The following is a 26,925-nucleotide window of genomic DNA, read 5'->3' on the forward strand; positions in this document are numbered from 1 at the left end:
TCACATTAGAAAAATCTGTTAGTGCAATGAATCCCCTCAGCAGATTAAGGAGAAAAACCACTGGATCAACTCAGTCGATGAAAGAAATATACTGACAATCGTCAATGTCCATTCGTGTTTAAAACTCTTGATAAGTTAGGAAGAGAGGACTTCTTTAACTTGATAGAGAGTAACCAAAAGGAAATACGGTCCTAAAGAGACAAACACTGGAATCATCACCTTTAAAATCAGATGCAGGCGTTCAACGCTCTTCTGCTCAACATTGGATTGGAAATTCTAACCAAAGTAAGGCAAGAGAAAAGTGGAAGCAGAAGGATTGAAAAGGAGGAGATAAAGCTGTCACCACTGGCAGGCACACCTGGATTGTGTACGTTAAAGATCTGCAAGTGACCACGAGGAAGAAGAGAGTCTAACACGAAGCGTAAGTAGAAGAATCATCTACAAAAGTCTGTTGCATTGCTGTATGCCAACCGGAAACAACTAGACATTTTACTTACGAAGATGTTTTTTTACCACGGTGTCCAAGAATATCAAGTATCAAGGAATAAATGTAACAAAAATTTGCATTACAGGGAAAACTTAATAACCTTGTGAGAAGAGTGGAGGGGGAAAAAACCTCTGAATTCATGGAGACGTATATGCCACATTCATGTAGAACAGAGGTCAGCAAACTTTTCCTGTAAAGGGAAGAAGAAATATATCACTACCTCTCAACTCTGCCATGCAACCGCAAGAGTCGCCACGGACCAGGTGTACCTGAATGGCCCGTGTTCCAAGAAAACTTGGCAAACACAGGTGCGGGCCAGAGTTAGCCATCCCCCGATCCGGAGGAGGAGTTATTACTGTGGCTATAGTCGATTCTCGCTAAAATGTACACAGATTCCATGTCACTCCAAGCAGAATGTCTACGTGCATCTACAGGGAAATGGATGAAATTAATGGAAGAAAAAGGTCAAAGAATAGCCTTGAATGCTGTGATGGGGGGCCACCAAATGCTTCTTGAGAGGAGGTTTCTTTGGGAAGCCTGTGGTAAGGATGTGTGTGTGACATCCCTAGGGCTAGTGTGGGAACCCCACCCCCACCCCCACCCCGTCCATTTTCCGCAAAATACAACGAAAGGAGCCTGGGCGATATCTAAGCTGTCTAATCCTGATTGGAAGAAACGGGATCGAAGCATCCTTTCAAAGATAAAAGTATCGTAGATGCACTGTTTCTAAGTGGGCTTTTTAAATCTTTCATCATATAGAATTCTTCTAAGACTTTTACTGGTGTTACTAGAGGATTCGAGGTTTGCAGGTTTTTCGGGTGACTCTTGTTTTCCTTCCTCGTTAAAGAAATCCTTAGCACAAGTGGATGGAAACGGGGAGGGCTGGAGAACAGCAACCACGGAGAACTTCAGGGCCAGCCTAGGCGCGTTGCTGAGCCTCTAAAAACCTGAGTGTGTCTGTTCTCAGCTGCAGAAAATTCCGGGAGGGGTTTCCTGGGGAACTTGAGCAGAACTGTTGCCTGCAAAAGACAAACAGCTCTTGAGTGTGAGTCTTTTCTCTCCTGGGTGCCTCTGGCCTAGCGGGTGAGCTCCCGCATAAACCCCCCAGGGCATTGGCGGGGCCACCCCCTGTATCACGATGCCACCACAGGGGATGTTCCATCTGACCTTGGCAGAGGTCTCCTCTGCCTCATGAAAGCCTGCTGACTTTGCTTACCAGCCAAGATTTTATCCTGTTTGGAGTTTTGCTTGTCCCTTACCCGCCACTGGAGCACACATTTGCCCCTGACTTGCTGGTGGATGGGTAAATAGAGCATAGACCGGATGAGGACAGTCGGTGGCCCCAGGGTAGCTCGGCCACCTGAGGCCTAGTCCCCACCCTCAGGGTTAGGCCCGGCCGTGGTGTGGGCATCTTGGTCTGGGCTGTGCCTCCAAGCTCCAGGAGTACCAGGGTCCAGGGCTGTTATCAGGTCAAACCCAGGGGCTTAGGTAGGACACCGCTTTGTGCATGAGCCTCAACAGTTCTGAGAGACGGTTCTGAAACAGGGATTTATGCTGTTCTGATCCCAGCATCCCACGTAATGTTCATAGTCACGATCTAGGAAAATAATGGCCATGATCCAGAGAAAAGTGGCCTGCTCACGCTTTCCAGGCTGCCGAGATCCTTGACTGCCCTCTGTTTTCAGACCTGTCGATCGGCTCCTCTTCCCGTCCTCACTGGCAGAAGTAATCCTAGGAACGTCAGGCAGATTTCCCAGACGTAATACGAGGTTGAACTAAATTCCCTTGGAAGTGGCCTCTCTGAAAGCTGTTAGAGCTCGGTCATTCGGGCAGCCATCTGTGTGACGTGGGTGGTAGTTTCACCTCCCGGGTCCTAATTATCAGCGTTTTGATTGTCCCCGTGGTAAGCCACCGTCTAGGAAGCGGGCACTGCTGAATCATCTCTGCGTCTACCCCAGGGCCACCGTTTCCATGAAGGTGCTGCTGTGGGTGTGTGAGGTTTTTGCGGGCCTCAGACCCCAACACAACCCAGCACACTTCTGTCCAGAGCCGCGTGTCGCTGGCCTGGCCAGCCGAGTTCACTTTCACGCCACGTTGGACGCATTTGCCCACGGAGTGGGTCTTCTCCTACCACCGGGTGACGCTCACTGAGAGAAGGCGGGAGCTGGGCGCCCGGCCTTACCGCTGCCCAGGGACCCTTCAGAGTCCTGGGCCTCGTCTGTCTGCTGCGGGGAAGCAAAGATTCCCCGTCCCTGGACGCTTGTCCAGCGCAGGATAGAAGCACGTCTCGTTCCGGCTTTGGGAAGTGTCTTAGAGGAGTGACACTTGAGAATTCTCTCTTATGAAATGGTGGTTGGTTTTTATATTAATCTGCAGTTGTTTAGTCATTACACTGTACCCACTTATGCATGATTCTGGCCTCATAATACGCTACTGATGATTATAATCATCCTTACAGAAGTTGCCTTGATGGTTTTGCTTAGAAATTTAATTATATCTTAATAGAGGTCTTCTCATCTGTGTATCTGATGAAGCAGTGCCGAGTTGGGTTCGTAATCAGCGCGCACAGCAAGATCCCGGGGGGAGAGAGGAGCCCAAGGAGGATTCGCTGGTGACTGTGCAGAGCGGGAGATAAACACCCCCCGTCGCTCTGCGCCACCCACGGGCCGCCGCCCGGGGAGCAGGGAGGGAGGAAGGAGGTGGCGCCTTTGTGGGTGCCAGGCAATCCCATGGCACGTTAGGGCTTCAACAGGGAAAACCCACGGCAGGGACTGGAGGCTCGGAGAAGGGACACGAGGGGAGGCTGTGCCTTCGTGAAGTCCCCGGGGCCCCACAGGGAGCTGATGTCCCCCGAGGGCAGCGGGAAAGGATGAGAGGGCCTGGGCTGACGTGTTAGGAGTGTCGGATTCAGAGAGAGACTATGGTTTTCCAGTTCTCATCGGGAAAATCCAGCGGGACGAAGCAGGGGTGTAGCCAAACAACTAAGGGCCAATAAGAGCTGAGGTAGTTGTTCGTCTTTATCACTTTTTTCTCCAAATGTCCATGCCGTCGCTGTTATTTCCTAGATTGTTACTGTGGACGTCAGATGCGGATTCTATTAATAGCGCAGGCCGCACTCCTTTGCTGGGGAGTTGAAGTTCACAGTGAACAGCATGCTATGCTTGTGTGCACAATGCAGGGCTAGCTCTCTACCCAGCCTCCTGATAGTGAAAAACGCTCCGGTAGACGTTGGGGGCCTCGGTGAGCGTCCCAGTGTGAAGGAAGAGAGTGACTGTGACAGCGAGGCTGGCCGGGCCCTCCCTCCCCTGCACCGGCTCTGTTTTCTCAGCGGGCCCCTTCCTTTCTGCCGCAGCTCCCTCCCGTGTTTCTAACAAAAATATGAACACAGATCCGCCTGAGAAAATGCCATAAAAAGGTGCCTATCTTCGGCTTCTGTGTTCTCCGTGCTCAGGTGGAGTTTCACATCCTCACCTACAAAACAGGAGGATGGGACTAGATGACTCCCAAGACCCCTGGTGGCGGCAAACTCTGTGATCTGTTTGCGATCGAATCTAGTACGTTCCGGGATGAGCGAAGGTGCTGACCAGCAGGTGCGCCTGGAAGGCCTCGTGGCCCAAAAGCCAGCCCTTGAGGGCACGTGCCGGACCTGGGTAACCCGGAAGTCTGCGCCGAGCTGGGCTCCCCGCTTCTCCACCCGAAGGCGCCCCCCAGTCGGCCCTCCCACTGGTCACCGGGGCAGCGCTTGCGGCCCCGCCGTCCCCGCACCTTGACCCACGCCTACCTCGGGCCGTTCCCGCCGCCGCCGCAGTGGGAAGACCGCGCCCCCGGAGCCCGGTGTGCCCTGGCCCCGGGTACAGTGATGGGGGTCCCGGGGACGGGAGTTCTTCCTCACGGCTACCAGCCCTGCTCGTGTGGGCCGCTTGAGTCGCGGACCTCGCTTTCCCACCGCCCAAGTTCGCGGCAGCCTCGCCCGTGAACACGCGGACGATTCCGGCAGCGTCCCCTTTTCACCGCAGCCGCCAAAGTGGGCAATCGCGGTGGACTTCCCCGTCCCGCCGGCCCGTTTCCGCACCCACGTCGCTGTGCACACGCGGACACGCCGGCACGCGCCCGCCGCACCTCGGCCCGGCTGCCCCCTCGGGGTGGGGATTTGTCAGGTGCGCGGCGGCAGGGCCATCAGAGGCGTGACGGTGAGCGCAGAGCCTGCCAACCGCCACGAAAACTACAGCGCCCGGAAGAGCGGTTCGTTGAAGGCAGCGGCAGGGCCTCGATCCACCTCCGTCGCCCGGAAACCCGCCGGGGCCCAGGGTCGCGTCCCATAGCCCCCCTCTTCGTGGCCGGAGGCCCGTTTTGCAGCTCGGAATAAAAACCGACGCAGAGCCCGTGGCTTCGCGTGTCGCACGACGCCCTTGGGCAGCGGAGCAAGAAACGCAGGGCTGTAGATCAAGACGGGACTGCGCTCCTTAGGCCGGTGGGCTTCTTAACGCGGCTGTGGCCAAATCACCGGACGTTTCCGCAGGCCAGGCTCCCGTGGCCAGGCTCTTCTGGAATCTGGGACGTCGGAAGTGGCTTCCTGTGCCGGCCCCGGGCAGCTCGGTCACGACCCGTTGGGGGAGAGGCGAGAGGGGTGCCCAGGAAGGCTTGGCGTTTTTCCAAAAGAGCCTCGTGTTGCTTCCGCAGCAGAAAGTTCTTGTTCTTCCTCAGGGTGATTTCCCTGTCGAAATGCCTTTTTTACAGCTTAAAATGATACAGATGTTAACATTTTTTTTTTTTTTTTGAGTTAGAATCTGCTAAGAAAATGACGTGTCAAAGATACTAATACACGTCGTGGGACAGAATAAATCTTAATGGTCACAGGGAATTATCCGGCTTGGAGAGGTAACCGCCTGAAGTTTGGCTACCCTGGACGATTAACAGCTGGCAAAAACTTTATGACGCATTGTGTCGCCCAGATTTTTTAGAGAAAGATACACACACAGAGATCAATGTAGTTTTCAGTGAAGTGTGTTCTTGCACAGCGGGGAAAGGAACGTGTGCCACGGTCAGTCTTAACTTCGCACAGAACAAAGCCGAATTTCTCAGTGATTTCGCAGCGACCGCAAACACGCTGGTAGTTGACAGTCAGCAGACGTCAGGCTCCGTAGAGAGACCATCTCACCAGGGCCCTTCCGTAGAGAGCAGAACAGGCCCCCGCACTTTCATTCCTGCGGAAGGCAGCCAGAGGCACAACAGGATCCGGGGAGCCCGTTGTTCATTCTGAGCTGGTAAAAGACATCCTGGGGAACCTGGCCCAGGTTTTCTTACTTAAGTATAGCCAGCACGTACCTTCCTCGTCTGGCCTCTCGCGATCTGCCCATTACTTAAGTCAATAAGCCGTTGGCTATTTCAAGATTGGTTTATTCACGCTGTAAGTTGCCAAGAACTAGACAAACTGGGCAGACTCTCCAGTCTGCTCAGCAGTTCACCACTGTGATGGAGACCGCAGCACGGCAGAAGCCAGGGGCTTCTCTTTACCGAGTCAGCTGCTCCTTCTCTGGGACCTCAGGAAGCACCGAGTGACAGCTACCCGGCCTCGTCAATGGCAAGATAATCGAGAGAATTACCGCTTGGCAAATAAAGGCCACTTTCCTAAACAGAATCCTCCAAATCAGGGCATGGGGAAGGGGGACAGTGAAAAAGATCCGGCAAAGGGATCCTTTGCGGTGACAGATGCCAGCCGCTAACTGCAGGGGACGAGGAATGCCCTCGTGCTGGACATGTAGCTTCTCACAGAGCCGTGTGAGTGTGATTGATTCTTCATACGCACTTACTGAATAAATAAATTTTCAAAAATCTCATCTTTCCTCAGAGTGCCTCAGCATTTTTACTTTCAAATTTTAAATGAGTTAGTACGCTTACACTTTGAGAACAGTTTGAGATTTAAAAAGATTCTCAAAAAAACTAACATACGCTTATTATAACAAGTCAGATAGTAACAACTGTTAACTCTCCTTGAAGCCTCATTCCCGCAGGTATTTGTTCCTTTGGCTCTTTGTTAGCCTCTAGGGTTAGTTGAAAGGGTTACACAAAAATAGGGTCATAAAGACAAATTGTTGCAAAACTTGTTTTTCTCTCCTCCCCCTCTCCCCCACACTTAATTCTATATTCTTATACAAACAACAGCTTTCCTGGGGCGCCTGGGTGGCTCAAGTCCGTTGAGCGCGTCAGACTCTTGATTTCAGCTCGCATCTTGGTCCCAGGATCGTGGGATCGAGCCCTGCATGGGGCTCTGTGCTGAGCATGGAGCCTGCTTAAGACTCTCTTTCTCCCTCTCTCTGCCCCTCTTCCCCGCTTGCCCTTGCCCTCTCTCTAAAATAAAATTTAAAAAAGAATAGCTTTCCCGGGGCACCTGGGTGGCTCAGTTAGTTAAGCATCGGGCTTCAGCTCAGGCCATGATCTCTCAGTTCGTGAGTTTGAGCCCCGCATCTGGCTGTCTGCTGTCAGCGTGGAGCCTGCTTCGAATCCTCGGGCTCCCTGTCTCTCTGCCCCTCCCCTGCTTGTGTGCTGCTCTCTCTCAAAAAAATAAACATTAAAAGAAAAAAAAAAAAAAAAGAACAGCTTTCCATACTAGTAGATGCTGCTGTAATTCATTATTTTTAAGGCATTCGCTTGGTGGCTATGTCATAATTATTTAGTCATTCTAATGACAGTTTCCCAAGTTTTCGGTTATGGACAATGTGCAAATGAGCATTCCTGTATCTTTCTGGATTCAGTAGTGTTTCCAAAGCTTAAATACCTAGTAGAAGACTTGCCGGTCCTGAGAGCTTGGCTGTGAACCACGGTCAAAAGTCTTGTCTCTGCCACGTCTGAAGACCTCGTCCTTCCGCTTCCTGGCCTTGACAGTGTCTGAAACAGCGGGCGCGTGTGGGAAGCCAAGACCCTTACAATCCCCTTTTTGCCAACACCAGTTTATCTCCTTCTAAACGTTATAACTGCCCAAGTTAGTAACAGGGGGACTTGGCTTTTTCGAGCGCAGAAGGTTCTCCGTGGTGGGATTGTCCAGTCAGTTTAGACTGCAGGCTGCAGGCTAGCGCCCTTAGCAAAGCGGTTTTTCCTTCCCTTTCCTTGTGCCAGTGCTGACTTCTGGCCTGAGTTGATCTCCCTCTAGTAAGACTTTGCTCCAAGCTACAAACAAACTGGCTGCTACCACTGTGGCCAGTGGCCTCCACTAAGCAGGGCCACGTTTTATATTCTGTCACTGGAGCGCAGCACTTGGGAGGTCACGGCGAGAGAGGCTGACCAATGCTGGGGTGGGGGGTGGGGGGCTCCCAAATGAGCTGAGTCTCCCCAGCCCCTAGCTCCCCTCCCCCACCCCAAAACCCCCTTAGTGGGGCGGGGCGGGGCGGGTGGCAGTTGTGACTCCAGATGCTTCTTCCTGGCTCAGTAGCAGCACAGTCCTCTCACCCGTGGAGGCTCCGGCATGGGGACATCTGCCTTGCTGTCCCTATGATTCCAGTCCCCGTAACTGTTCACAGCGTGGTAGGTGACAATGGTAGCACTTTGGTGACACGCGTTGATTTGCCATTAGTGCTTATTCCGTGTGGTGCCTGCTCCTGCCCAGTGTCCTTTTTCCTGTTGTGTTTTTCTCCTTGGAAGGCCTTTTAGACACCTTTCTGTTACTTGAGTTAAAAATGGTTTTGTTCATTCTGCCATTTGCCTTTTGAACACCTTCCAGATGACAGAAGTCCAGACGTTTGTTTGAGTCTAAGTGCATCAGTTTGCATTTTCTGACTTTCTGGAGAGCTGTGTTGGTAGTAACCCCTAGAAAAAACCCAAGGTGGTTCTGAACCTTTTGAGAGTTACTGAGGCCCATTAATCTTTAAAAGACGGTCACCTAAAAACCCGTTTTCCCCAAAGACCGACACGCACTCATTCAGACTGCGTTAGCTGTGCCCCCACTGTGTGCAGTGGAATCTCCCACTGGGGATTCCGGCACTGAGGGGGCCAGACAAGTCCCCACCCTGAAGCCACTTGAGAAAGTAAGGCAGGGGCAGGGTGCCTCGAAAAGAATCTCTAGTCCCTGTACTGCCCATGGGTATCACTGAGAAAATGGCTGATGCTTAGTAAGATGTGCCAAAAAGCGCTTAAGACACGGATTTGAATAAACCAAGTCACAGCCCATCTTGTCCAGGAGAAAAGTGACAGTTTCTGTTGAAATAAGAGCTACAAGGCGTGGGTTCCCTCCAGCACGAGGCAGCTTCCCAGCGCGTGCTTGGCCGGCTTGCTTTCCCCAACACCCTGGCGAGAAGTAGGAGGGAAAGCGAAGAGGAAAGTCACCCTGTATCACCACCCCAAACTTTGTTTAGACTTCCTTTTCTTAAAGCAGCTTTCCAAACAAATGCCAAAAATTAGCACACATATTTATTAGATCTCACTCTCCCTCAGAACGCAAAGTAATTTGAATTAGATTTTTGTTTCTGTCAGGTGCGGACAACTACTGTTTTGCGTTAAGTACGCGTTGACAAGACTGCTTCTAGATGACATTTCCCCTCGTTTGAGTACGTAGGTCGCGTGAAGTCTCCAGCCACTTGACGTAATACAGTTCATTGTATAACGCAACATCATGAGCAGCTTCTGCAAATATAGGCAGTTTTCGAAAACAAACCACTGGCTTCAAAATCTTTATTGAGCACTTGAACCTCTGTAAATCATGTCAAACAGATGCAGTCCCTGCCCTTCGGAAGCTTACGGGCCCATGTAAACAGCTCGGACCCCAAGGCAAACCATGAGCCAAAACCAAAATTAACAACCAGGCAGCCTCTTGGCTTCACCTGCAAGTGGGAGTCCGGGCCTTGGTGGAGGCCGGCGTCCACATGATGAATAAGCCCCATAATTTCCAAATAAGACGGTAGGAAGAATAGTAAGTAGCACGTTTATACCTAAGCCTCATTTCCTACTTCACAGTTTATTTATATAGCTAAGGAATCGTCTTCTTAGTTGATGTACTTTTAAGCTCTAAGTATAACTGAAACAAAATTGTGATTAATTTTTCCCCAAGATAGTCGGGTAGTATAAAACACACACACACCACATACACACACACACACACACATATGCAGATGTACTTATTGTGGATAGTTTTCAGAATACACAGGACATGCCTGTGTCCCCTCTACATCTGATTTAACCACATGTTCATTGATCTAGATGTTTAAATGCTAAATCCCAGGTGAATGAACATTGCAGCCTGGAAATAATTGAAACGTGAGATTCTAGAAGGTTAGTTCAATAATTACACCCCAGCTATTAAATACAATGCTATGAAACTATTAAAAAGTTACAGACTTCCATTTCCTGGTCTGGCCTGTTAGGAGCTTAGAAGTCACTACTCTGCCCTAACAACAAGGAAAGAAGCTGAACAAACTGAAAAATCAACAGCTCTTCTTAGATCTGTCAGGAAGATGAGGTCACAGGTCAAAACATTGCCCCCCCAAAGTAGAGAGACAGGCAGCACAGACAATGACCATTCACCAGAGCAGAAACTCCAAGGGGGCCAGTACTGGGGTCCGAGAGCCTGAACTGGGATTGGTGAACTGCGGGAGGTTCCCGGTCAACAAGCCTAAGACCTAAAACCTCCAGGGGGCAGCCATGGGGAGCCCCCCACCCCACACTTCTGTGAATTTTCCGTCTAGGATCTCTACTAGGTCCTCAGGATCAGAAAAGAAAACCTGTGCCTCCAGCAGCGTGAGGGGAAAGCGACCGTTCTGAAGTAGGCCGGAGCATTCTGCTAACAAGACCCACCCTCAGGAGCAGCTAGAGTCTAACCTACAAGGGTTTTTAAGAGAGCCTAACCAACTTGGGGGTAGGAAAATACCCACTCCAGCCACCCTGTCTCACCTAAGGGGGGGTTGGGGGACTGACAAGCATTTGTGAAGTTCTCATTTGGGGACACAGGCCCACCAAGAGACTGACCAGATTCAGACATGGCAGGGATGCTGGAATTATCAGACCAGGAACTTAAAGCAACTGTGATCAAGGCTCTAAAGGCTCTAATGGGAAAAGTAGGCAACATATGAGAACAGATGGTCAATAAAAGCTGAAAGAAAAAGGCAATTCTAAGAAAGAATCTAAATGAAATGCTGGAGATCAAAAACACTACAAAAGAAATGGAGAATACCTGTGATGGGCTTGTTACCAGACTAGATATGGGCTGAGGAAAGACTCTGAGCTTGAGGAGATGTCAGTAGAAACTTTCAAAACTGAAAATCAAAGAGAAAAAAGATTGACAGGGAAAAAAAGGAAGAGGGTATCTGAGACCTGTGGAACAATTACAAAAGGTAAAACTCACACACAATGGAAATACCAGAAGACAGAGAAAAACAGAAGAAATATTTAAAGCAAGAATGGTTGAGAATGTCTCTAAATTCATATCAGACACCAAACTACAGACCCAGGAAGCTCAGAGAACACCAGGCCAGCTAGATGCAAGAAACTCTGCACCTAGGCATGTAACATTCAAATCTCAGAAAATCACAAATACAGGAAAAAATCTTGAAAGAGGCCAAAGTGAAAGAACACTTAACTTATATAAGAACAAAGATAATAATTATACATACGACTTCTCAGAAGCCATGCAAGCAAGAATAGAGTGGGGTGAAATATTTAAGGTGTTGAGGTGGGGGGTGGGGACACCACCAACTGAGAATTCTATACCCAACAAAATTATCCTTCAGGACTAAAGGAGAAATACTTTCTCAGACAAATGAAAATTGAGAAACTGTGTTGTCAGTAGACCTGCCTAGCAATAAATGTTAAAAGAAGCCCTTCAGAGATTAGGAAAATAGTGTAGGTCAGCAACTCGGATCTGTATAAAGACAGGAAGAGCATTGAGGAAGGAATTAGTGACTGTAAAGTTAAAACTTTTATTTTTCTTATTCTTAAATGACCTAACGGATAACAGTTTGTTCAGAATAACAATAGCAACAATGTATTTCACATATATATGCTTACGTATAAGTGAAATGACTGACACCAATGATACGAGGGACAAGAGGGAGATATTTGGAATATTTTATTATTATATGGTACTTGCACTATCCATAAAGTACTGTGGTGTTTTGCATATTACAAAATATTAGACAACCACTTAAAAGTTTAAAAAAGAAGTACAATTGACATGCTAAGAAAGGAGAGAAAATGGAATAATACAAGTTGCCCAATTAAAACCACAAAAGGCAGAAAAAGAGTAGAAGGCAAAAACAAAGAACAAGGGCAGCGACTAGAAAACAATAATAAATATGGCGGGTATCAACCCAGCCATATCAGTAATCCCTTTAAACATTGATGATCTGAATTTGCCAATTCAAAGATATTGTCAGAGTTGAACAAAGGACAAGACCCGACTACATGTTGTCTACCAGAAACCAATTTTATACATAAAACACATAGAGGCTAAAAGTAAAGGCATAGTGGGGCGCCTGGGTGGCGCAGTCGGTTAAGCGTCCGACTTCAGCCAGGTCACGATCTCGTGGTCCGTGAGTTCGAGCCCCGCGTCGGGCTCTGGGCTGATGGCTCAGAGCCTGGAGCCTGTTTCCGATTCTGTGTCTCCCTCTCTCTCTGCCCCTCCCCCGTTCATGCTCTGTCTCTCTCTGTCCCAAAAATAAATAAACGTTGGAAAAAAAAAAAAAAAAAAAGTAAAGGCATAGAGAAAAATATGCCATGCTAACACTAATCAAAACCAAATTAATCTGAGACAGACATCTGAGCATAAAAAGTGTCCGGTATAAAGAAGGTCGTTGTATAATGACAAAACAGCCAGTTTTCCAAGAGGACATAACATATCCTTCATGTGTACACAGTTAATCACCCAGCATCACAATATGTGAGGCGAAGACTGATGCAGCTGCAAGGCGGACAAGTGCATCTACTTTTAGTGTTGGAGACTTCAATGCCCCCTTTTCAGAAATGGACAGATCCCAGCAGCAGAAAGCCATCAAGGATGTAGTTGAACTCAACCATTAATTAGCTAGACACAACTGACATCCATAGACTACTTCATCCAACAACAGCAGAATTCACATTCTCCTCAAGCTCACATGGAACATTCATCAAGATAAACCACGTTTTGTGCCATAAAATATAACTTAAAAATGTAAAGGAATACAAATCATACAGTGTCTACTCTCAGACCACAAAGGGGTAAAACTAGAAATCAATAACAGAAAAATAGCTGGAAAATCCCAAAGTACTTACAGACCTACGACACGTTTTTAAATAACACATGGGTCAGAAAAAGAAATCTCAAGAGAAAACATATTTTCAACTAAATGAAAATGAAAGGCCAACTTATCAAAATTTGTGCAATGCGGCAAAGAGGAAAATTTATAGTAGTCAATGTATATACTAGAAAAGAAGAAAGATTTAAAATCCATAATCTAAGCTTCTGCCTTAGGAAACTAGAAAAAGAAGAGTAGATTAAATCCAAAGCAATCAGAAGAAAATTAATAAAAATTAGGTAGTTCTCAATTAAATTGAAAACAAGAAATCAATAGCAAGTTTGCAGGATACAAGGTTAATGGAGTCAATTGCTTTTCTGTATGCTAGTGATGAACAAGTGGAATTTGAAATTAAAAACAATACAATTAGCACTCCCTAAAATGAAATACTTAGTTATGTATCTAACAAAATATGTATAAGATCTAAGTGAGGAAAAATACAAAACCTGATGAATGAAACCAAAGAACTAATAAATGGAGAGATAGTTCATGTTCATGACTAGGAAGACTTAATATTGTCAAAATGGTCTTCCCAAATTGACCTATAGATTTACTGCAATCCCAATCAAAATCCCAGCAAATTATTTTGTGGATGTAGACAAAATGATTCTGAAGTTTACATGGAGAGTGACGCATGATAGCTAACACAATATTGAAGGAGGCAGGGTTGTAGGACTGACATTACCCAACTTCAGGACTTCCTGTAAAGCTAAAGTAATCAAGACAGTGTGATATTGATGAAAGTAACCAGAGCATAATAGCCCAGAAATAGGTCCACATAAATGTGGATACAGGCAACTGACCTTTGACAGAGGAGCAAAAGCAACACAACGGGACAAGAGAGTCTTTTCAACAAGTCAAACAACTGGACATCCACATGCAAAAACAAAAAAAAAAAAACAAAAAAAAACAACTAGACACAGACCTTACACCCTTAGCAAAAGTTAACTAAAAATGAATTGTAGGCCTAAATACAAAACACAAAACGATAAAAGTCCTGCAGTGTAACAACTTAAGAGAAAACCTAGATGACCTCTGATATGGCAATGACTCCTAAGATACAACACCAAGAGCATGACCCATGAAAGAAAGAATTGGAAAGTTGAACTTCATTAAAATTAAAAATTTCTGCCCTGTGTAAGTGTCAAGAGAAAGAAAAGACAAGTCACAGAGCGGGAGAAAATATCTGCAAAAGACACATCTGATAAAGCCCTGTTATCCAAAATATACAAAGAACTCTTAAAAGTCAACAGTGAGAAAATGAACAGCCCAATTAAAAAGCAGACAGGGGCACCTCAGTGGCTCAGTCTGTTGAGCCTCCAACTTCGGCTCAGGTCATGATCTCATGGTCTGTGAGTTCAAGCCCCACAGAGCCTGGAGCCTGCTTTGGATTCTGTGTGTGTGTGTGTGTGTGTGTGTGTGTGTGTGTGTGTGTGTCTTTCTCTCTGCCCCTCCCCCACTTGTGCTCTCCCTCTCTCTCAAAAATAAATAAACTTTGGAAAAAAAAAACTACTTAGAGCAGTGAAACCAAGAAATCTCTCCTGTTAACATTTGGCAAATACACTTTTCAATCTCATTCATCTTTCCAAACCTTTTTTCTTATATTAGCCATTTTAAAAACAGTTTATTGGAGTAGAATTTACCTACGAGATTAGCTTCTTTTACTTAGTGATATACATGTAAGTATATCATGTGTTTCCATGTGTTTCTATGGCTTATAGCTCATTTCTTTTCAGCACTGGATAATATTCCATTGTTTACAAGCACCACAGTTTACCTGCCTGTCACTCACGAGAGGACATTTTGGCTGCACCCAAGTTTTGGCAATTTTTTTTTTAAGATTTCGTTTTTAAGGGGCGCCTGGGTGACTCAGTCGGCTGAGCGTCCGACTTCAGTGCAGGTCATGATCTCATGGTTTGTGAGTTCGAGCCCCGTGTCAGGCTCTGTGCTGACAGCTCGGAGCCTGGAGCCTGCTTCAGATTCTGTGTCTCCCTCTCTACCCCTCCTGCACCTGCACTCTCTCAAAAGGAAATAAACATTCTTTGAGAGAGATTTCATTTCTAAGTAATCTTAACATGGGGCTTGAACTCGCAACCCTGACATCAAGTATGCACGCTCTACAGACTGAGCCAGCTGGCATCCTCCCCCCGCAAGTTTTGGCGATTATAAAGGAAGATGCCATAAACATCTGAGTCCACAACTTTTCAACTCCTTTGGGTAAATACCAACAAGTATGATTCCTAGATCATACGGCAAGAGCATGTTTATTTAGCTTTGTAAGAAAACGTCAACCTGCACCTTAAACTTATACCACAGTATATGTCAATGGGATCTCGATAAAGTTGGGGCGGGGGGGGGGGAGAATTGAAAACAATGCCAAAGTGTCTCCAAAGAGGCTGTACTAGTTTGCGTTCCCACCAGCAGTGAACACGAGCTCCTGTTGTACCACATATTTGCCAGGATTTGGTGTGGCCAGTGAACTGTCAGTGTTTTGGATTTGGGCCATTCCAATAGGCGTGTGGCCTTAACTGGTTGTTGTTTCAATTTGCATTTCCCTAATGACATGCCACACGGGGCATCTTTTCATATGCTTATTTACCATCTGTGTATCTTTTTTGGTGAGGTGTCGGTTCAGGTTTTTTGTCTACTTTTCTTTAATCTTTTTTTTTTTTTTACATTATTTAACATTTATTTGCATGTAACATTTAATGTTTGTTTATTTTTGAAAGAGTGAGCGCCACCAGGGGAGGGGGAGAGGGAGACAGAGGATCCGCCGCAGGCTCCAGGCTCTGAGCTGTCAGCACAGAGCCAGAACCTGGGCTCGAACTCATAAACCGTGAGATCATGACGCCGAGTGGAAGTCCCAGGCTCGAGCCACCCAGGCACCCCGTCTTCATTTCTTTTCTGAGGGTTCTTAGGCTTTCCAGATGCAATAAAACGATCACATATTACCCGTGTAGTAAGATCTTTTAAATGCGCTGCAGTAAACTCGTCCCCAGCGGCGGCCGCGCCACACCTGCAGGGGGAGCCGCGCGGGACTGTCGCTGCGGAGGCTGCCCTCCCGGCTCAGCGCCCAAGCCCTCAAGCCTTACACCCTGTCTCCGGGACTTTCTAATTAGCGTCCTGTGGGGGTTTGTTTTTATTTCCTTTGCCAGGCCGAACAGTCCAAAGAAGAGCAGAAGCAGGACTTGAACGCGGAGAAATTGATGCGGCAAGCGTCCAAGGACGTGTGCCGGCTGCGCGAGCAGAGCCGGAAGGTGCCGCGCCAGGTGCAGTCCTTCAGGTAAGCGGCCCGGGCCCGCCGGTGCTCCCAGACTGTCCTCCGCGTGGTCTCGGTTTGGCGGGAGCTCACGTCAGCAGTGACAGTGGGTGGACCGTAGGTGCTTCCATTTGCTCCTTCGTGAGGTTACACCCCCCCCCCCACGACAGCGGTCCTGACCCGATTAAAGCCTGGCTCCCCAAGAACCCAGGGTGTCCCCGGCGCTTAGAAGCAGTTGGCACATCCCGCTGAGAAATCTTGACACAAAATACGAAGAGGTATATATCTTTGGGTCTTGTGTTGTTCACTCATTCAACAGACGCCCCCCCCCCCAACCCGTGGACGTGGATGCCCCTCACCCCGGCCCCCCAGGCTGTGCTGGGCTTGCTGGGGGTTGGGGGGATACACGCGGAGAGCCTGGGGCACAGGCCTGGGTGGGAGAGCCAGATACCTGCCCCAAGCATGGTGGGGGGGGGGCGGGGAGGAGGAGTGGAGGGGGACAGTCCTGGTTTCACCTGCAGTCAGGGGCCCCGTGTTCCCCAGCCGTCTGATTTGTCAAGGGAAGTTGGAAATAGGAGTCCTACGTGAAATATCTCGAATGTTAACATTGGCAACTGACTCTGGTATGTAAACCCCGCCTGCGCCAAAGAAATCCATTAGCAGGGAGTGTTCAGTTCGTGGTTCCACCTTAAGGCTTTCAGTGACGTCATGATCAGGCTTACTTGCCTTTTTTTTATTTTTACTTTGTATTTTTATTTTTTAAGAGTTTTTTTTTGTTGTTTTTTTTTTTTGTTTGTTTTAATGTTTGAGATAAAGAGCGAGTGTGGGAGGGCAGAGAGAGAAGGAGAGAGAGAATCCCAAACGGAGCCGGGATCAAGAGGAGAAACCACAAGAGCCAGATGCGTGGGGAGGCGCGCCTGGGTGGCTCAGTCGCTTGAGCGGCCAACTTCGGCTCAGGTCATGATCTGGCGGTCCGTGGGTTCGAGCCCCGCATCAGGCTCTGTGCTGACAGCTCAGAGTCTGGAAGCTGCTTCGGATTCTGTGTCTCCCTCTCTCTCTACCCCTCCCCTGCTCGTGTTCTGTGTCTCTTTCTCAAAAATAAGTAAACATTTAAAAAATTAAAAAAAAAAAAAAGAGCCAATGAATGCTTAGCCAACTGAGCCACCCAGGCGCTCCAAGGGTAGTTTTTTTTTTTTTAAGTAATCTCTACACCCAGCGTGAGGCTCGAACACACAACCCCAAGATTAAGAGTCACTCACTCTACCAACTGAGTCAGCCAGAGGCCCCTCCGTTGCCTTTTTTTTAAGTTTTGCTTTTATCTCTTCTGGAATCGAACAAATCTAAAGGATGCAAAACCACAAAAATAACTCATTCCAGTTTCCACAATTCTGTCATTCCCCCTTTCTTCTCTTCCTTTTCCTTAGTCTTTTGAGCTTTTCCACCTCAGTGCCTACTTCTTTGACCCCACACTTCCTCCACCATCTAGACAGACCCGTAGTTTCCCAAAGGAAGGCTGGTGCCGTATTCTTTTTTTCCTTTTTTTTTTTTTTCTTCTTTTTTTGCTTTTTCTTCATGGTTGCCATCGTGCCCCACATAATGTAACACATCCTCAGTAAATATGCGTTGATGGGGTACTCTGTACGACATGAACATTATGTACCAAAGTGGATAGATTGCTCCTATCTTTTGTAACTATACAATCCCAAAACCTTATTTATTGTTTTTTTTTTGTTTTTGTTTTTTGGTTTTTTTTCAGTATTCTCCTAACCTCTGAAAACCATCCTGCCCTATTTTCTCAGCTTCTCCCTTTCGGGCTGTTTCTCCTGAGCGCTGTTTCGGGGCGCAGGACAGACCTGCCTTTACCACAGTCACGCTCTTTCTTTCCCCTTCATTTGGAGTCGCGACATCACTCCACCCTTTCCTTACCATGGTACTGATTTTAAAGGACTTTCCCGATATCATGTACTTCTCTACGAGGCCCTGAGAAGTTCCCTGGGACTTTGGACTTCCTGCATCCTTGACTGCCTAGTTCAGAAGCACTCCTAACTGACCCGCTGATGGTTTAAAAACTGTCTCACACTGGAAATCCAGGAGGGAACGTACTGCCTTTGTCTGTAGGTGATTGACCGTAAGCCAGAACTGCCCTTCTCCCGCATTACATCCTGTCGTAACAGGCAAAGACGATCTTGACCTTATGGGGTTCTGCCTAAGGAACAGATCCCCTATCCAGGCTGGCAGAGCTCTTGGGACTATTTTCCATGGCCACAGAGTGTTTTCAGCTTCCTACTGAAGTCCATTTATTTCTCACCCCTGACTCTAGGGAGAAGATTGCCTACTTCACCAGAGCGAAGATAAGCATCCCGTCCCTGCCAGCCGATGATGTGTGATCACATCCCTGAAGACATTACGTTGTCTCCTGTTCATTCTTAGGGAGGGTACAAGACTGAACGTTTGTTTTGCTTCGGGGGGTTCTTTTTGTAACGTAACTATCAACTCTTAAAGAGCTTTTATTTCACAGCAGATTTTCAACATGTTAATTTGTAAAGTATCTTGAATGTAATTCTTATATGTTTAAAAAAGAAAAGAAATCCGATAACCAAAACGGGCTGATCTGGTACACGAACGTCCAGCACCTGCGTATTGCCAACGGGCTGCAGTTTCTAAACGTGGAACGGAGGCCGTGCCCCGTGCATATCCCAGTGGCCCAGCTGTTGAGAAATGGCTCGGTTTAGCAGAAGGTGAGTTTTGCTTTTCCTTGGTTGTCCCATGAGCAGACTGACGATGGCAGCCGGCCGGGCAGTATTTTTGTACCAAGGGGCAGCTCTCTGAGTTTGAAGTCAAACGTGAGTACGGTTCCGGCTCCACCTGAAACAGGTGTCTGCGCTCCCGTCCGCCACCTGTGTCAGAGCCCCTCGTTTCCTTAAAACAACTTCCTTTTTGCCCTTTTCTTTGAGTCTAAAGAAACCAAACCGCCGGAGCAGTGCTCCTGGCCGCGGGGAAGGCCTTTTGATGGATCACCTCCTGAGCGGGGAGAGGAAGGGGGAGAGCCGGGGACCCTACACACACAAGTCACCTCCTCAGCGAGCACCTGCCGCCTCGGACGCAGCCCGGGCTCGCGTACGTGCTCCGAGGGCCGTGCCCAGCCTGCGCCCTTGACGCCACGTCCTGGGCGTGAGGCTGGTGCCCTGCACGGCGCCGTGGTGGCCGGCGCTCTAAGCCCAGAGCGCGCGGGTGATGCGGAGGGAAGCGCGTCAGCACGCATCTGGTGAACCTGGGAGTCCCGATTGGATCAAAGTTGCCAAAAAAAAATTTTTTTTTTTAACTTTATTAAACCGATTTCTAACATTTACTAGAAACTATTTGGCAGCTCTCGTGTTTAGGGGATCCTATCTGTAATTTGTGGTGAGGAGGCCAAGAGAAGAGTGTGCCTGGGGACATTATTAACTTGAAATATCAGCCAAGGCGGTTGGTTAAGAAAACAATTCTAGATGATCTCGTGTCGAGAGGGGAAAAAGGCTCTAGGTCGTCCGTGTAGAACGGTAGCCCACCCGCCCCAGGCCCTGCTTGCGAGAAACGTATCTGCTCTGCCAGCATAAAGGCTTTTGAAGTAAAGAGTATTTGTGCAATTTAACTCATACTTCTCATTCAGTCAGTTCTACTGGAAGAGGCAGTTTTTGGTCAGCCATCTTACACAGCAAACTAAATTTTGGTGGTTTTGTTTTGTTTTGTTTTGTTTTGTTTTGTTTTTTGAGAAGTACAAAAATCCTCTTAACGAAATGGATCCCTTAAAAAAATAATAAGTTCTATTTCTAAGATAGCATCCTCAGCAAGAATTCTTAAGTTTCTTGAAAGTAATTCTACATATTCTGGAAAGTTCGTTTTATCAGAATCAAAATTCGAAGTAAGCAATTTCTGAGCCGAGAACTTTAATTATCTCTTCCTAAGTTATCCCACCACTTACATCTAAAATGTCTCCGAAGCCATAACTGGATGTGACACCACTCTGGACAAAAACCAGCCTCGCGACTGCGCACCGTCCTTCGAGGCCGCGCGGCCCATTCTTTCAGATGACTAAGGAAAACCAGAGCAGGAATGCCATTCCTCCTTGTCAAGGTCAAATGTGAAAGACAGAAGTTTATTTAATATAGAGCTAAATGAAGGTCAGCCGTTTTCAGCTTCGTAGTGTGGCCGTGAAAATGTTTATAGAATTATGTGTAGTTGTACCGTACGATTTTATTTTCTTCATTTATTTATTTACGGTCTTATTTATGTTCTGTTTAATATATAGTTCGGTTCTGGCCATTTTAAATGTTTGACCCAGAAGAAGCTATATTGGACTATTTACACCTTTATAAATGTTCCTCAGATTAGCAAATCACTCTTTGTCATACAAAAAGCTTCAGACCGGTATACAAGAATTAAATCTGTCTCAGGCTGGTAGTTAACAGTTGTGACCAAGATGCTTTAGGTTTTATTTCACAAAATGTGCTCCTTTCTAACATGAGAAACGAACTTATTTTAGTATAATCCTTTCCCACGCTTTAAAAATCAGCAATAGTGTTATGTATTTATAGGCAGCTTTTCACAATTCTGTCATATTTGTACTAACCCAAATGATTCACAGTGACAAAACATTTTAATAACTTGATCACAAAACCGTATGAACAATATGAATTTTAATATTATAAATACTATTTTTTAAAGGTAGAATTTATTCTGCACAGGGTAAAAAGAATGTAATATTTAGGTCTCAAGTTTGAATTATCAGTATGTTATTATAATTTTGTATATCAGAATCTAAGTTGCAGGTACAAAAAAAAAAAAATATTGGCAGCCAAATGAACAAAGTTTAGCTGAATCTCTGTGGCATGCAAATCAAATTTAAAATCTTTTTTTTTTCGCTATTACTTTATCTATATTGTATTAAATATCAAAAGCTCAGGACTGAACTAAATATTTAATCAGGTTAAATTCTGAATATGTTTCTGTTTTAATTTGTCTCGTTTGTAAAAGTATGCAAATACATCACATAGATTAACTTTGGTTTCTGCACTTTCCCTGTGTTTGTGGGTGGACAAAAGTTCGGTGGTTTTTTTTTTGTTTTTTTTTTAAACAAAGATGCATATTGCCTCTTACTTTATTTCAGTGTCGTTTATTGCTTAATTTCCCTAATTGCTGCAAACAAGAGTTTACTTGAGCCACGCACCGAGCAAGTATAAAATCTCTCACGAGGAAATTCCCAACCCCGCAGTTTGCTATGGATAGTTCTTGGTTGGAAGATATGTATTGCTGAGAGGAATAAAAATGGCATATTTTCATAGTGGGAGTAAAAGAAGGGGCTTCCAAGGTGAGCTCTGGGGTCCCCGCCCATCCCAGCCTGTGCTCTGGTCGGCTGGCCGGGCCGTGGTCCCGGGAGCTTCTCGGTCAGTACAACCCGCACTGACCCTGAGTGCCCCCTGTGGCTGCTCACCGAGCCAGGGGTTGGCCGGGGCGTCAGTTGTCTGCAGAGCACAGGACACAGAAGCCAAAGCACACCTGTGGGGTAGGTTTTCCGTGACTCTTCCCATGCACCAGACCGCCCCCCTCTGCTTCTGCCCCGGTGAGGAAGCATGAATGAACCCGGCTGGCTCTTGGAAAAGGCTCCGTAGAGGCGCTGAGGTCTCCGAATAAAAAGGAGATGGCGCGTCCCACATCGCTTACCTCCCAAGCTTTCAAAGAACCAGCAAGTTTTTAGGATACTCTAATGACATTTGCAATCGATCTGCAACAAGACTTTAGTTTCAGTATAATAGGTGATCTTACACACTTAAAAGCAGTAGGCGATCAGCAGTAACCTTTCCAGCTGCCAAAGTGACCCATCTCTACGAATGACACCTTCAAAGATACAGAGGCACTGATATAAGGCTTTATTTACCGGTTCTGTGCAATCACTGAATCTATTTTAAAATTGAGAAAACTCATCCACAGTAATGAGTGTGATTACTATCGAGTCTTGAGTGGTTTTGGTCTCAGAATAGAAGAAGACAGTGGTTTACTCTCCTAAAAGGAAATTGCAATGTAAGAAGCCAGTAGCCACAGTGGGAAAAAAAAAAAAAAAAAGTGCATTTTGGAAAATTAAACAGCTCAGTAAACGGGCAGCTGTGCAACAGGAGATCCTACCAAACCGAGACAGGAGTGAACTTCACTTGAAGAGTAGACGCCACTGATCCTTCCTGGCTTAGACCTTCAGATGGGCTTTTTTCATCTCCAGGTGCTGACGGTGACACTGTGTTTCTACCACCGCATAGGGGCCCGGAGCCGGAACTGCCTGGGTAACGCAGGCCACGCAGTTCAGCAGGCAGCCTCCCAGGAGGAGGGAAAACCCAGCAGACCAGCCCAGAAAGAGGGCTTCCCCAAACTCCCACCTGGGCACAATCTCTGGCATGGTCTCATCCCAGAACTCCTGGACGGTCATGTGGGCGACCCAGGAGACCGGAACCAGGGTCGCGACGCCTGCTGCCCAGAACACAGTCCCTCCCAGGATCAGCAGTCCCTTCTTGAGGCCTGGCCGCGTCTCTCCGACCCTCGAGCAGTCCAGGCCAAACCCGGAGGCCAGCAGGCCCAGGAGCCCCAGCCCGTTGGACAGGAACATTAAGATCCTGGAGATCCTGAGTTCGGCAGGCAAAGCCAGGAAGGATTCAAAGTCCTTGCACTGCGTCCCCCCTTCCTCTTGGACGACACAGACCTGCCAGAGTCCCATGGTCCAGTTCTCCATCTCGTTTAAGTCCAGATTGAGGTTTTTCCATTGTGGCAGGTAGTTTGTAAGACAGGACAAAACCCATCCCAGCAGAGAGAGTGAAATTCCAGCTAATTGCGCCACGCTTCGAACTACTAAAGCCATTGCAGATCCCCAGGAGCTTGAGCCAAACTAACTCCTGCCTTTCGATCTCTGCGTGAGGACGTGTGACACCTTGCGCTGTCACTTCAGAGCTCGGAAATATTTCTTCATTGTGTGTAGAGGATTCTTGCCAGAGCTGCTATTGTTTGAAAAGGTGTTGACTAGGTTTCAGCAAAGGATACAAGGAAGTAAGTCTGCCAACCAGTAATGCCCAGGTGTGGCCAGCACCGTGCCCGTGTCCTAGGAGCTGACTCCGTAGTAGCAGTTTGTCTCTGCAATAACATCAGATAGGACCGATCCTCCTTTCCTCGTTAACATCGCTAGCTTTCTAGCGAGTCAAAGGGTGAAGAAGTCTCAACGCAAAATGTGTACCTGACAGCTTGGGCTCAGCTCCCACCGCTCGCTTTCTTAGCAATTGCACCTGTCCAGATTGCCATCTGTTGCCGCTCTCCTGTTGCAATACGTACGTCGTGGTCATACCGGATGTTACCATTTTCTAAAAGTGAGTTCCAGAAAAGTATTTCTTATCGGAAATCTCTCTAGACCTTGCATCGGGTCTGTTCAGAAGACCCATAAGCTACACCCACCACATAACATAGGAAGCAGTACTGAACTCCCAACCCCAAATACCCAATCTACTTACCTACACGCCTTTTTGTCAGATCCGTGCACGTGTGCGTACGCACTTGTTATTTATTTCTTTTTTTTTTCCCCTACGTGGGCTTTCTGCATCGTGGAAAAGTTAAGCTGTAGGACTTTGTAGGTCAGGATGGACATCTCCCCTGGTTCACTTACTAATGTATGTATCCCCATGTCTGTCATTTTTCACTGAACCAAGGAAAGTTGTTACTGAGCAAACAAACTGTCACTATCTGGATAGCAAGCAAAATATTTTTGGAGTTGTTTATTTTATTATTTTTTTTTTTAATTGGAAACTTTGGAAGGGAGAGACAGGAGAGACTGGCCAGTATGTTGACTCTTGAGAGTATCGTGATATACTGAAAACCGTAAGCCCCCTAAAACCCTGTCACGCAGGGTACCTAGTCATCTCCTAGATGCAAACCACCTGTGTTCAAAGAAGACCAAAGTCCCTGTGGTGGAAATGATACTTTGGGACAGGCTTAACGGGATATTGCTAATGCACAATGTTTAAAAGATCGCAGATTGGTTTTTTTTTCCTTAGGAAATAGAAACTAATTATTATTTTTCCCAGCTATCAACAAAAGCAAAGTTCCTGATATAAAATTTAACACATCAAAGCTTAATTCTGATTAGAATGGACGGCCACCGCCATGTTTTGATTTAAATAACCGGGTCGATGAAATTATCTTTGCTCATCCCTGTGTAATGCTTCCCATGATAGTTTCCTTTTAGATATAAGACTTGCCTCTTTCTTACTTCTCCAGATTTGGGGAGGAAGAGAGGACCTAGGATCGAAAAGTAGTTACTTAATGAGAAAACGAGAGCAGCACAGATTTAATTACATAACAAAGACCCCTTTCTAGCATAGACCCCACTTCGCGGTTGATGTGGAAAGATGTGTCTTTCTGCTCTTGCCAAAGTCTTACACTCTGGGGTCTGCAGTTCCATTTTCCAGGTACAGACACTGAAATTGCATTTCTGCCACCGCATAGGGGCCCAGAGCCGGAGCGGCCTGGGTAGTACAGGCCACGCAGTTCAGCAGGCAGCCTCCCAGGAGGAGGGAAAACCCAGCAGACCAGCCCAGAAAGAGGGCTTCCCCAAACTCCCACCTGGGCACAATCTCTGGCATGGTCTCATCCCAGAACTCCTGGACGGTCATGTGGGCGACCCAGGAGACCGGAACCAGGGTCGCGACGCCTGCTGCCCAGAACACAGTCCCTCCCAGGATCAGCAGTCCCTTCTTGAGGCCTGGCCGCGTCTCTCCGACCCTCGAGCAGTCCAGGCCAAACCCGGAGGCCAGCAGGCCCAGGAGCCCCAGCCCGTTGGACAGGAACATTAAGATCCTGGAGATCCTGAGTTCGGCAGGCAAAGCCAGGAAGGATTCAAAGTCCTTGCATTGTCTCCCCACCTCCTCTTGGACGACACAGGCCTGCCAGAGTCCCATGGTCCAGTTCTCCATCTCGTTTAAGTCCAGATTGAGGTTTTTCCAATGTGGCAGGTAAGTTGTAATAATGGACAAAACCCATCCCAGCAAAGATAACGAAAGTCCAACGAGCTGCATCGCCACTCTCAAGACTAAAGCCATTGCAACAAGTCTTACAACTTTGGCCACCCCTGTGGGAGTCACTGTCTTTCGTGCTTCACAGTAGTGTGACTGTTTTGGTCCTATGCTGCCCGGAATATAAGCTTTGGCCATTAACTCTTTGGAAACTCTGAAATGCGTTTTTGTTCTTCTCGAATATAATGTTTCATGTAAAGGACGAAGGACCCTGTTAAAACTATGAGTTAGGCTTTCTGATAAGGATTTGATCTGTTACCTTCCAATTTGCTTGGTAAAATTATATCCCCAATGCTTGATGAGTATAAGTCTAAGGATGAACAAAGAGGGCTCTGTGACCCCTCACCCTAAAATACAACAGAAATCTTTGTGCTTCAATATGGATTAATTAGATTTTAAGTGGTGATAAAAGGCTGGCTCTTTCTGCAACAGGACTTCATTGTGATAGCTGAATCTGAGATTTCAGGGATGCAAAACAAGACCTTGTAAAGAAAGGTAGACTGTTTCCCTATAATCTTTATTCTCCTCGGACTTCCTTAACCTACACAAGGGCCTGGCCCTCCTTCTTGAGTGTCACAGGCCCTCAGTGGGGACTTGGCAGGAAAGTTGCCCCAGATTCCTTTGAAAGGTAGAGGCGGGTTCACTGGGTTCATTAAAATGAAAAAGACCGACGACTGATGCCCAAGAGGTGCTAAGTGAGGAGGGGAAAATCCTGGGAAGCTCTGGGTCTCACTCTTAAGATTTTCTCCATCCACATTGGGGACTTGGTTTTCCAAGTCCCACATTAGGGACAGTGTTTCTCGGTATCTGAGAGGCATGTGTGTGTGTGTGTGTGTGTGTGTGTGTGTGTGTGTTTGTGTGTCCCCGTCCAAAGCTGAGCTGTGTTTGCTGTCATTTAAGCCACACAGACAAAGCACCACCAGGCAGGAAGACTCCCGACGGGTCCAACACAAAGGTTCTGGTGAGAAAACAACAGCCACAAGGGGGCTGACCTTTGAGGCTTCATCTTGTTTGTTTCTTCGATTTAGGCCCCACCTTGAGAGCATACTTCTGCAGAGGGTGACCCCTGAGAGAATACAGGGTCTCCCAGGTGGGACAAGAGGTCACGTGCTCCAGATTCCCAGGGCTGCTCCAACCCCTCTCTGCAAGGGGCCCCGGGACTCCTGCATCCACAGTGGGAAGGTGGGATCTGACAGGCTTGGGGGGGACAGGACAGGAAGGTTCCTCAAATGGAGCCATTGCCCTGGAGGCTTCTAACCGGCTGAAACAGAACCACTGCCCGTCACAACCCAGTGGTTGAGTCTAGTCCAGGGTCAGAGAAGAGCTTTTATGATATTGTTCAATGGGAGATGGGAGAGAAACAGAACCCAGAGCCTGATGTAACCAAAGTAAGCCTCAGAGTCATTAGGTGAATGGTGCTCTCTTGAGTACTTGCCATCATTTTATGTTAAAAAAAAAAAAAAAGATGAGTTCTTAACTTTTACAAATTTTCAGAATCCCTTAAGTATATTGCTGCCCTCAATGAACTTAAAAGGTGGTTCCAGTTTGCACAAAGACGTAAGAGTCCACAAAGGGCTAGCGATTTGTCCTGAGCCCTTATCACCAGGAGCTGGGATAATGGTAAGCTAGGGTTTTCCTCCAGGCAGGTGGCCAGGATGCAGAGAGCTCTGGAGAACAACCATTAAGAGTCACGAGGAGATGATTCCGAATATCACAATGAGACGTGTGTGTGTGTGTGTGTGTGTGTGTGTGTGTGAGTGAGAGAGAGAGAGAGAGGGAGAGGGAGAGGGAGATGGAACGGACTAGGCCGCCCTGGGAGGCAGTGAGCCTTCCTTCCCAAGGGTGTTT

General features: G+C 47.2%; 3 protein-coding genes across 7 annotated transcripts in view; 1 reads left to right on the top strand and 2 right to left on the bottom strand.

Moving 5' to 3' along the window:
• Window positions 1-21,132, top strand: part of WWC2 (WW and C2 domain containing 2) — a 208,383-nt gene extending 187,251 nt beyond the window's left edge. For all 5 annotated transcript variants that reach the window (XM_045452603.1, XM_045452621.1, XM_045452614.1 and 2 more), the window contains 2 exons: window positions 15,897-16,024; window positions 18,321-21,132. In XM_045452603.1, coding sequence (XP_045308559.1) covers window positions 15,897-16,024; window positions 18,321-18,387 — 195 coding nt within the window. In that variant the 3' untranslated portion in view covers window positions 18,388-21,132. The remainder of the gene's footprint in view (window positions 1-15,896; window positions 16,025-18,320) is intronic.
• On the bottom strand, window positions 19,321-25,104 carry LOC123584948 (putative claudin-24). Its single transcript, XM_045452644.1, has one exon. The coding sequence runs from the start codon at window positions 25,102-25,104 to the stop codon at window positions 24,442-24,444; it is 663 nt and encodes a 220-aa protein (XP_045308600.1). The 3' UTR covers window positions 19,321-24,441.
• LOC123584953 (claudin-22-like) lies at window positions 22,218-22,880 on the bottom strand. Its single transcript, XM_045452655.1, has one exon. The coding sequence runs from the start codon at window positions 22,878-22,880 to the stop codon at window positions 22,218-22,220; it is 663 nt and encodes a 220-aa protein (XP_045308611.1).
• Window positions 25,105-26,925: the final 1,821 nt, after the last annotated feature.

Source organism: Leopardus geoffroyi, chromosome B1, assembly GCF_018350155.1.
Source record: "Leopardus geoffroyi isolate Oge1 chromosome B1, O.geoffroyi_Oge1_pat1.0, whole genome shotgun sequence".
NCBI lineage: Eukaryota > Metazoa > Chordata > Mammalia > Carnivora > Felidae > Leopardus > Leopardus geoffroyi.